An 11169-nucleotide genomic window follows, 5' to 3' on the forward strand; every position below is an offset into this window, starting at 1 on the left:
AGTGTATATAAATAGTATTAATGTAGCCTTTCATTCTTCGTATGTCCCTCAATTCTTCGACAATTTTATGTCATTGCATTGCGATGGAAAGACTTAAAATATGATGTGTTGTATTTACATTGGATATAAAATTCCTTGAGATACAAACCTACTTTTGAGGTTTTTTCATTGAACAACAATTCATAGCCATTTTTCACTCAAAGCCCATTTCAATTGAATTGAAATGAGAATGGCCGGACGCTCGCGATGGTGGAAACCGGTCTGGACCTGAGCCAGAGTTGGTACTTGCTAGCTGCTGGCCGCTTATGACGGCAGCTTTGCGTCAGTACAAGCATAGTACAGCTCATTGGCTACCGCACTCTCTCACTTGACCGTTCTCCGTACCTGACAGTCCCTCTTAGTTGACTTTTCCCTTAGTCGACCATCTCCCAAGCCAACCGTTCCACCTGGAGTGGTCGATGGTCGTTTCCCCCAAGCCGACCCCTCAGCTGGCCGGGTCCCCCTGAGCCAGTACACGGTTCGTCGGAAGGTCATCTCAGGCTCAAAAGAAGCGATATATACCATTCGAAAGCTGACGGTGAGCTGAATCCAAAAATGTAATTTTTATCAAAATCGATCGATGGCCTTTTTTGAAAATTGCGTTTTTGTAAAAACTTTATAATTTTTTATTCAACGGGCTGTCCCGGACATTCTTGAAAACATAAACATGTATTTTTGAGTTCCAGTAAAAGCTGAACGCCTAAAGAACAATATTTAGCGAAGCAATATTTCCAAACATTAATATGCGTCTCCCACAGCCGACAATAAGGCGCAATTACACACCTCAGTGTCACGATGGACCAAAGTCAGCCACACAAAACCGTGAAATGACCCTTATCGACTCGCAGACCCGGCGCTCTCGGCCCGCCCGACCAGCCACGGAAAGAACGTTCGCCTCTCGTTCTACTAAACAAATGTCATATTTGTCAGTTTAACTGTCTACATTGCTATTAAAGTTATTCAGGATACCTGTGAAGAAAATGCATTGTTCTGCTTGATTTACAACATGCTTTAATTTACATTTTTCTTATACATGATTTGTTCCATCCAGCTGCGCTCATTGCCCGCGCCGGGGAAGTGAGCGGGGTTTCACCGTCAGAGGCTGTACTGGTGACAGCTGCTCGGCCGTGCGACCGGTCAAAGGTTACCCTGCCCCACCGGGCGCTACCCCCACTCTACCCGAGCTGAGGCCGGTACAACCTCTGACATTTCAGCGCGGCCAATTTTCCTTATATGGGCATGCCACCAAGCTCAATTGAGCAAAGTAGACATGAACAAATGCAAATTAATGCGTGATGTGAAGATGACAGAGCAATGAATCTTCTGCTCATGTATCCTGAATAACTCAAGTACCGACTTGAATCGTTAAACTAACAAATATGACGTCTGTTTAGTAGAACGACAGCCCAACCTCCTTGCCGTGGCCGGTCAGGCGGGCCGAGAGCGCCGGGTCTGCGAGTCGATAAGGGTCATTTCACGCTTCTGTGTGGCTGACTTTGGTCCATCGTGACACTGAGCTGTGTAATTGCGCCTTATTGTCGGCTGTGGGAGACGCATATTAATGTTTGGAAATATTGCTTCGCTAAATATTGTTCTTTAGGCGTTCAGCTTTTACTGGAACTCAAAAATACATGTTTATGTTTTCAAGAATGTCCGGGACAGCCCGTTGAATAAAAAATTATAAAGTTTTTACAAAAACGCAATTTTCAAAAAAGGCCATCGATCGATTTTGATAAAAATTACATTTTTGGATTCAGCTCACCGTCAGCTTTCGAATGGTATATATCGTTTCTTTTGAGCCTGAGATGACCTTCCGACGAACCGTGAGTAGAGGACGGTTCCCGGGGGATAATTCGCCGGTTCCTCAGCTGGCCGGCTCCTCTCGCAGCCAGTACAGGACGGTGCCCGAGTGCTGGGCGGCCGTGCCGTACACCCAGGGGCTGTGGCGGTAGGCGCGCTGCTCGGGCCGCGTCACCAGCGTGCCCCAGAAGGCGCCGGAGCGCCACTGGTCCGAGGTGGTCAGCAGCGGCTTCCCTCCGGCGTAGCCGCCAGCGTTCACCCATGGCAGCCGTTGCTGAGGGCGGGTCAGACGGTCAGACGGTCAGAGAGGCGTCGGAGGGACAGAGAACGGCCAGAGGAAGGTCGGGGAAACACAGAACGGACGGGGGCGGGTCGAGGGAACAGAGAGCGATCAGAGACAGGTCGGAGGGCTAAAAAACGGCGAGATACAGTCGGAGACTGGGAAGGGTCAGAGAGGGAGACAGGGAACGGCGGCTAGTGTCACGTCGGGGGGACAGAAAACGGTCAGAGGCGGTTCAGTGGACCAAGGGACGTCTGATCAAAGTCAGGAGGAGGAATAATGTCGTCCGGGACACCAAATACCTACAGATCCGAGTGTCATGACGGGGCAGAGAGCGCGTAGAACGGTCGGCGGTGCTACGTAGCTAAACACGAGTGTATCGGAACAAAATTATACAAGGAATACTATCCTAGGGGCTAGTCTGACACTACCGCTTACTTCTTGCACGCTAATATATGACGCCGCTTACTTCTTGCACGCTAATATATGACGCACTCGATCCCACATGGTTCATCTCAAACCGGTCCCACTAAGCTTATAGCCAACTATGCACCTGTATGCTGTTCATGTCGTACTTCCAGTTGTCGAAGCGGTCCTCCAGCCTCACGTCCGTCTGGTTGGTCAGCTGGTGGGTGAAGCTGTAGGAGCGAGGAGCTGACCAGATCCCTCCCCAGCGGCCGCGGCCCGACTGGGCCTGCGCCTCCAGCCTAAGAACGACAGAGCCGCCGGTGCAGTGAACCCACCTCGGCAAAACTCGGCGGTGAGCAAGTCGCACGAAAAGATGAGCTCCTATTGCAGGTAGGTATGTACATTGTACCTATGTAGATGGTTCAAATAATACTCGTTAGATGATGATGTTATTTGTGGCGTAGCATCATGGTTCATGTTTCTTACTATAAAACACTTGCTCCAGCTGATGTGTGCTCGATGTCCACTCCTTATGTCCCGGCCCCCGGGTATCGCGGCGCGACATTGGACTGACCTGTACTGAAACCTCGCGCCTTTGCCGGCCACCTTGAGTGAGTCGGCGTGCCGAAGGATGGAATAGTTGTGGTCGAGCGCCGGCCGGGCCGCCTCCCTCTCCGTCAGCGTGTCCAGGCTCCAGCCGTCCTGGGAGGCGGCCGTCAGCAGCAGCGTCCAGCCGCCGCCGTCCCGGCTCATGTCGCACAACACCGGCTCGGCCAGGCCGTGCAGGTGGTACATACCGTCCCTGCCCGGGGGTTAACAACGGTCAGTGGCGTACAACATCGGTCAGCGGCGCACAACACCGGTCAGATGGCGCACAACACCGGTCAGCGGCGTACAACATCGGTCAGCGGCTGACAACACCGGCTCGGCCAGGCCGTGCAGGTGGTACACACCGTTCCTGCCTCGGGGTAATAACCGGTCAGCGGCACACAACACCGGTCAGCGGCTGACAACACCGGCTCGGCCAGGCCGTGCAGGTGGTACACACTGTCCCTGTGATGGGTGGAGGGTTAACATCGGTCAGCGGCGCACAACACCGGCTCGACCAGGCCGTGCAGGATGGTACACACTGTCCCTTCGGGAGTAAACAATTAAACATTGGTCAGCGGCGCACAATACCGGATCGGCCAGGCCGTATAGGTGGTACGCACCGTCCCTACCCCGGGGTAATAACCGGTCAGCGGCTTCTCACGGCATGCACGCTAAACATCGTAAACATCCGCTCAAGGACTTCTACTGCAGACAACAGCTGGCCTGTGCTCACCGGGAGCTGGGCTTCTGACGCAGCAGCTGAAGGCAGGTGCGTGCGCACGTCTGCGCCACGCTGACGAAGTAGCCGGAGGCGGCGCCGCCGGCGCGGTCGCAGGTCTCGAGCTTCTCGAGGGGCCGGCAGTTGTCCGGCGCGCGGTAGTCGACCACCAGACAGTCGCGGCCCTCTGCGCAGGAGAGCGCGCACTGGCGCACGCTCTCGGCCGCTCCGCCGCCGCCATTGTCCTGAGATACCTGCGGTGTACCGGCGGTCCAGATGAACTTCACATGTCTTCACATCTAGGCACTGACCAAGCACTGACAATGTAGCGTTGCAGGTCCAGTGATTTTAGCCCTTTGTAATAGCTATGGTTTTAGTACTTAATTCTTTCCGGCATTGCATGAAAGTAACCCGATTTGCACATTCAATAAACTAATACGCTCACATCTCAACATTATGCTTTTATTGCTGGGTAGTATGCTTTCCATAGTCAAGCAGTGGTGCCATCCATCTACCACCTATCTAGCCCAGCTGTGACAGAGACCGACTGACCATTCTCGTCAGCTGCTGCACCCTATCATCCAGTGAGGCCAGCCGCTGCCGTATGAGCTGCAGCGTCTCCTGCAGGGGCTGCCCCGGCTCGGCGGCGGGGGCGCGGGGTCCGCCGCACCCCACCGTGGCGGCGGCCGCAGCCAGCAGCGCCAGCCGGTACAGCGGGCAGTGCAGCTGGAGAGACATGGCTGCCGACCGGTACCTGAGGCGTGGCCAACTTGATCAGCGGCGTGATGGCTGTTACTTGTTAGTGTCCATTGGTAACGCAGTACGCACGCACTGAGTGTAGCAGACTTATCATCACTATCATCTGAGGCTGGACTTGGAGGCATCAGTTATGGTTACGTCATTGATGATAAGTACCTATATGATACGATAGCCTCGAGAATCGAACGCAGGAACATCCGTGTTCTAAAGAATTCAACAAAATAGCAAGATACAAGATAACAAGAGCTTTGTTTCGCTACAAGCAGAAAACACTTTTTTCAAAACTATGTAGCTCAATGATGAATGAGGGACCGAAAGGCGGAGGTTCGGCCTACCCCTCGTACCTATACCTAAATTGGACGCTGTATATGTAAGTACGGACGGGGCTTAAATGCCCGAAAAAATGTTTTTATGTACCCATGGATAGCCCATAATATGATAAGTTTTGATTATATTACTTTTATTGGCTTCATTAAAGACCAAAATGTAACAAATGTCTTGCCTTGTTTTAAACGTCAAGCTCCAAGCGTTATGACTCTTGCCTGCGTACTGCGTAGGTATACTCCACTCCACTCCGGCTACTGTGTGGCCGTGCGATGCACCAGGCACAGGCCACAGACCACCGCGCCGGTCAGCCGTCAACAAGACCACTGCACGGACCGCAGACCACCGAACCGCGGTGCGACCGCCTGGCACCGTCGGCCGCCGCGCCCCCGGGCGACCGCAGCGGTCAGTTTATGTTCTGCGGACACGTGCCAGACAGCTGCGACCACTGCGGATCGACCAGGCCACTGACGCTGCACCCAAACAGTAAACGCCAGCAGCGGAGCGCCCGGAGGCAGTTGTTTACAGACGGGCTTCTCTTGTCTGAATATTTGCCCGATAGCTGTTTTAAGCGTCATTTCGCGTAATTTGCGAGGTGGGCGTTTAGCTTGACATGGGCTGCAGTGCATGTACAGACAATACACTGAAAACAATTTCACCCAAAACTGGCGAGTAAAACGGTGCCTCGCGGGTACCCCTATCCGCAACCCTAACCACCCTCCCAGGAGTCAATTTAGGACATAACACTTTCGCAATTCACTCTGGAGTGTAGCACGGGTGTAGGAGCGCCAAAAATATTGGTGAAGGATGCCACCTGAACCTTATGAAAAGGGACAGGACCGTGCCAACCAACACGCACAGTGCAAGCGAGGGGGGGGGGGCGAATTTCGCCAACCCCTTGTTTTTCGCAGATATCTTACGCCCTTATAATCCCATTAACGTCAAATTTTTAATGCCTGCCTAAAACTGAATTGTGCATCTTGCCATGACAGCAAGATGTAAATCAGGGCCTCGGCTAAGGAATTTTGACTACTGGGGCCAGGGGTGTCGTTTTCCGAAAATGATTGGTAGGGCCCAAAGGCGGCGGCCGGCCACATGTGGCGGGGCTTAAAATGTAGGGTACCCCCAAATCTGCCTTTCTCATCGGATTTCGGCCACTTATTTTTTCGCCCTGGTCATTGACAAGACAAACCAAAATCTAAAAAAAAAAAAACATTTTGGAAGTCTAGGTCCTCAACGAGCTCCATGCACAAAACGTGCAGTTAAATAGGCAGTTATAATATGTAGTGTCGGAGGAATGCACGCCATTCTGAAAGAGGCCCACGCCGACTTAAAAGCACGGCTGTGCTGAAAGGGGCCAGGGACGGTTTTGATGGCCCAAGCCGAATGAAAAAGACGGCTACGGGGCCAGGAACGGCTTTGAAGGCCCACGCCAATCGCAGGGTTCGACAACTAACGAGGTCTCGAAACACCACGATAGTTAGAAAGACCTGCTTGCCAAAATAAAAGGATGACGGTACAAGCCGGCATTCAGAAAGTTACATGCCCGACCATGAAGAAGCAGAGAGATACGTCATCGACTTATTAGACAAAAAAGTTCATTTATTCAAATAACCACCGCTAAGACAAACACATTTCGCGCAGCGCTTCGGCCTTCGGGAGAGCCCTCAAAGTCTCCATAATCAATTGGGTTTTGGACCCATTCCACGTCCAAGACGGCTGCTTTAGTCTCCCTGCAGTCAGTGAAGCTGCCACTGCTAATTTCCTTATGTTGGGGAAGAGGTGGCAACCAGAGGGTGCAGGGTTCGGAAAAAAGTGGATGCGACAACAACTCGAAGCCACATTTCATCACTTAACTTATCGTCACCCCGCGCAAGTACGCAGGTGCGTGGCCGTGGATCAGTTGCACACTTTATGTCAGCTTCCCTATAGCCTCTCCTCGATGTCTATCGAATGGACGCACATCATCAATTGTGCGCCCCTGTTTTAGAAAGTTGACAAGCAGAGCCCCGTCGGCATACCAAAATGTAACCACTATCACTTTGCCGACTAACTTCAACTCGTACCACTCATTTGGTGGCCGTTACTCGGTGTGCACTGTGCTTCCACTTGCGCAACTCGGCACGGTGTCCCTTAGTGTCAACGTGTGACGCCCACAATTCCTTTACGGTGACAAGTCAATGATATCTTCTAGATATTCGATAAGGGGTCAAACACCCCGCTAAGCCTCCTTTCGAGCTTGCCTTTTCTCAGCAGTGTCAGCAAACGGGGGATACATCTTGCAGAGATATTAAACATAGCATGATAGATTCCAGTGGCGTAGCCAAGTGGGCCCATCGGGTCCAGGGGGCCCTTCGGGTCCCTGCGGCGCCAATCGGCCGCTGAGGGTCCACGCTGGCCATATTTCGTCTCAAAGGGACCCCACAGGGCTCGTCAGAGCATCTCATGGGCCCCTAAGTGGCGTATTAAGATCTTCGTAAGTGCCCCACGCCGGCTTCTTAGAGCCCTTGTCACCAGTTAAGGCCCTAAGAGGCCGCCAAGGGCCCCTTACCAGCCTGCCCCTCACGGTCTCTGAGAATCTCTTGCTGGCCTCTGCGGGCCCATTGGTGGCCTTGGCTCTGAGGGCGCATTGGTGGCCTCGGCTCTGAGGGCCTATTGGTGGCCTCTGAGGGCCCTTACCGGCCTATTAGGAGCCGGCTCTACGAGCTGCATGCCCGCCTGTGATGGTCCAACACCAATTCTCTTAGGGCCCCAATAACTGTGAGGAGTGCCTCTGATAGCCCACACCGGCGTTTCTGAGAGCCCACGCCGGCGTTTCTGAGGCCCCTTCTCCCCCAGTTCTGAGGGTCTTCATCAGAGGCTCCTAAGGCCCTACACCAGCGACTCTGACGGCTCCACTGAGTCCACACTGGTGACTCTGAGGGTCCCAGTGGCGTCTGAGAATACTATTCCGGTCTAAAGGGACCCCTCGGCGCTCCTGAAGGCACCACCGACCTCTGAGGTCCCCTTGTCGTCCTATGAAGGGCCCGCACCAGCACTCAGCTCAGCAGCTCTAAGGTCCCACGCATATCTGTGATGGCCATAAACCAGTGTATCTGAGGGCCCCGAAACGGCGCTTAAGAGGGCTCTCACCGGCGACTGTGCAGGTCCCACTCCGGCGCCTCTGAAAGCCCCACACATATGCATCTGACGGACACCCACCAGTGACTTTTGCGTGGCCCACACCGGCAATTCTGAGGATCCCACCGGAGTCTGAGAGTACCGTGCCGTTCTCTAAGGACCCCACTGAACTTCTGAAGGTGCTGCCGGCCTCTGAAGACCCTTTGCCGGCCTGAGGAGTGAGGACACCTTGCCTTTCCCTAAGAATCCCCTGCCGGCTTGCGAAGGGTTCGCGACAGCAGCTCCTACGGCCCACAGGCCACACACATCTGTGACGAATGTACATATATGCTTATTTGCTTATCTGTTTATTTTGATTTTTTTTTACCAAGTAACAAAAGATTGGTAGAGCTCAGCGAACACTGGTAGGGCCCAAATAAACATTGGTAGGGCTCGGGCCCTACCAGGCCTATACAAAACCCTTCCCACCGCCACACCTGATGAAATGAACTCATATTTTGTCGACGTCGGCCCACGTGTCGCGGCTAGCCTGGCTGGCTCCGGGGTGCCGCCCGACGTTCCGTGCCGCCTGCCGCGTGTTGGTGCGTGTGGTTTTCGGGTCGCCGAGGTGACATTGGCGGAGCTGCGGGGGGTGGTGTTCTCGATGAAGCGTTCCGGTGCGTGTGGACCTGACGGCGTCTGTATTCGCATCCTGCTCCTTTCTTTCGAAGCCATTGGTCCCATCCTGCTCCATGTTGTCAATGCCTGTCTTTCCACCTGTGACTATCCCGATTCTTGGAAGCACTCCCTTGTCCATCCCATTTTCAAGTCCGGTGATCCTGATCTGATCTCCAACTACCGTCCTATTTCGATCGTCCCCACCATAGCCAAAGTTGTCGAGCGCCTAGTGCACCGACAACTTTCCGCCTACATGTGTGACAATCACCTCCTTTCCTCATCCCAACACGGTTTCCGTTCTCTCCATTCCACCGAAACCGCTCTGCTCTCTGTAACCAACCGCACTTTTTCCAACATGGACCGTGGTCTCATCTCCCTCCTCTGCCTTCTGGACCTCAGTAAATGCTTTGACGTCATTCCGCACTCACTGCTAATTTCCAAGCTCCAGCTCTATGGTATCCACCCGACCTGGTTTTCGTCCTACCTTACCGGTCATACTCAGTCTGTCTGCATCTCTTCTCCTTCCGGTGGCAGAGTGGTTTCGAAGCCCCTTCCTAACACCATTGGTGTCTTCCAAGGATCAGCCCTCGGTCCTCTGTTATTCACCATTTTCGCCAACGACCTCAGTCTGCACGCGCCGGGCGCTCATGTGACCCAGTACGCTGACGATACCCAAATCCTTATCTCCGATACCAAACAAAACCTTCCTAACCTTATCCAACGCATGGAGTCTACTCTCACCTCCTTGGCATCGTGGTTCCATGCCCACGGACTTAAACTCAACACATCCAAAACGGAAATCCTCCTCCTTGGCACCCGACAGAATACCAGAGATCTCCCTCCTGTCAGCGTACGGGTCGGTGGTGGGACCGTTCAGGAGAGCCCACATGTTAAAAACCTGGGGGTCATTTTTGACCGCCACCTTACGTGGGATGCCCATGTCAATGACGTGGTGCGCAGATGTGTCGGCCTCCTGATCGGTCTCCGCCACCTGAGGCGCCTCCTCCCGCGGCGGGCGCTTCTTACAATCGTGCAGGGCCTGGTCGTCTCGCGCGTGAGATATTGTCTGTCTGTGTACGGGAACGGCTCCGCGGCTAACGACTTAAGACTGTTAAAGGTTGTGAATTTTGCCACCAGAGTAGTAGCCGGTCTCCGCAGATACGATCATGTGTCTCGCGCGCGGGGCGACCTGGGCCTGCACACACCGCGCCAGATGTGTGACGCGCAGACTGCGATTGTGGCACACAGGGTGCGTGCCCTGGGGGAGCCCGAGGAGCTCGCCTCACTGTTCGTTTCATTCGCTGATGCACGACAGTGTGATCGTTCTACCAGACAGGACGGGGACCTGCGTCCGCCAGCCACCAGAACAGCGGCCGGGCGGCGAGGTTTTGCCTACCGAGCTGCATCGCTTTTAAACTCTCTACCTAATGATGTGACACGGCTCGAGCCATCAGCTTTTAAGCAGGCTGCAAAACGTATATTTTATTCGGAGTGAGTGTGCGTGGGTTTGGTGTTACTGGTGTGTGTATGTGTGGGTGTGAGTGTGTTGCTGAGCCAGACGATTGTTATGTTCTACCTTGTACCATTTTCACTATCCCAACCGTTTTATTGATTGACAATGGACACGTAATAGCCACTCTGTTGTGGAGTGTCTGCTGAAGTGAATATATGGGGTTATTTGGCCGGGACTAGCGGGGCAACTTGGCCGAGGCGCTCAGAGTCACTATGCTGGGACGGCCGAGTTGTCATGGTCAATTATACCATAAAGGACATAATTCATGACCAACTTTGACTACCTTGATGCCATATTTCCTATTGGACAGCTGTAAGGGCATGTGACGTCATGAAAGGTTACCTAACGCTTTTTTGCTAATAAATACTTACAGAAAAAAGATACAGCAGCGCAAATGGTCTCATTGTGTTCAGCTCGTCCAGGCGCATCGAATGATATACATGATGACCTTGAACTCACGTAACCTTGAGGTCAAGCGACCTGAGGTAACGTGACCTGAAGCCAACCTTGACCTTGACCTTGACCTTGACCTCTCGAGGTCAACACATACATGTTTCGATGCGGAATGACGAGAGAATTACGATGGTACTTTTAGTTTTGGCCTTAGTTGATTACTTCAAAAGTTATTCGTAAAAAACTGTCATCGCATCTAGAGCCGCTATTTTGACTATTTTCGACCCCTGTGACGGCTGAGTCAACCTCCAAAATGCTTCAAATGCGTCGTAGGACACGAGTTATTGCTGAATGTGAAGCTGACTCGCCTATAACAAAAATCATGGCCTCAAACTAACACCGGCCAAATTGCCCCACACCCCCGGCCAAATAACCCTGCTAGTGGGGCAATTTGGCCGCCTTGCAGACCTTCGTAATACGCCACAATTTCAATATAAGTAGTTACTCAATCATTTCAAGTTTACTCTCCAAGAAAGTAAAATGTATGCCACACCTCTCAGCGTTGAG

At 53.0% G+C, this 11169-nt stretch overlaps 1 protein-coding gene across 3 annotated transcripts; it reads right to left on the reverse strand.

Moving 5' to 3' along the window:
* Positions 1-1801: 1801 nt before the first annotated feature.
* Positions 1802-5290, reverse strand: LOC122391793. Of its 3 annotated transcripts, none has more exons than XM_043386039.1 (6): positions 5098-5290; positions 4389-4590; positions 3852-4090; positions 3102-3329; positions 2673-2826; positions 1802-2113 (listed from the first exon to the last, which is right to left on the reverse strand). In XM_043386039.1, exons 2-6 carry the CDS (start codon positions 4572-4574, stop codon positions 1904-1906), a joined length of 1017 nt encoding a protein of 338 aa, XP_043241974.1. In that variant the 5' UTR covers positions 4575-4590; positions 5098-5290; the 3' UTR covers positions 1802-1903. The 3 variants fall into 3 exon arrangements, with proteins under 3 accessions (XP_043241974.1, XP_043241975.1, XP_043241976.1); XM_043386040.1 differs by having other exon boundaries at positions 1855-2113; positions 5138-5290; XM_043386041.1 differs by having other exon boundaries at positions 1855-2113; positions 5146-5252.
* Between the last annotated feature and the right edge of the window lie 5879 nt (positions 5291-11169).

Source organism: Amphibalanus amphitrite, unplaced genomic scaffold (assembly GCF_019059575.1).
Source record: "Amphibalanus amphitrite isolate SeventyFive unplaced genomic scaffold, NRLGWU_Aamphi_draft 000454F_arrow, whole genome shotgun sequence".
Classification (NCBI taxonomy): domain Eukaryota; kingdom Metazoa; phylum Arthropoda; class Thecostraca; order Balanomorpha; family Balanidae; genus Amphibalanus; species Amphibalanus amphitrite.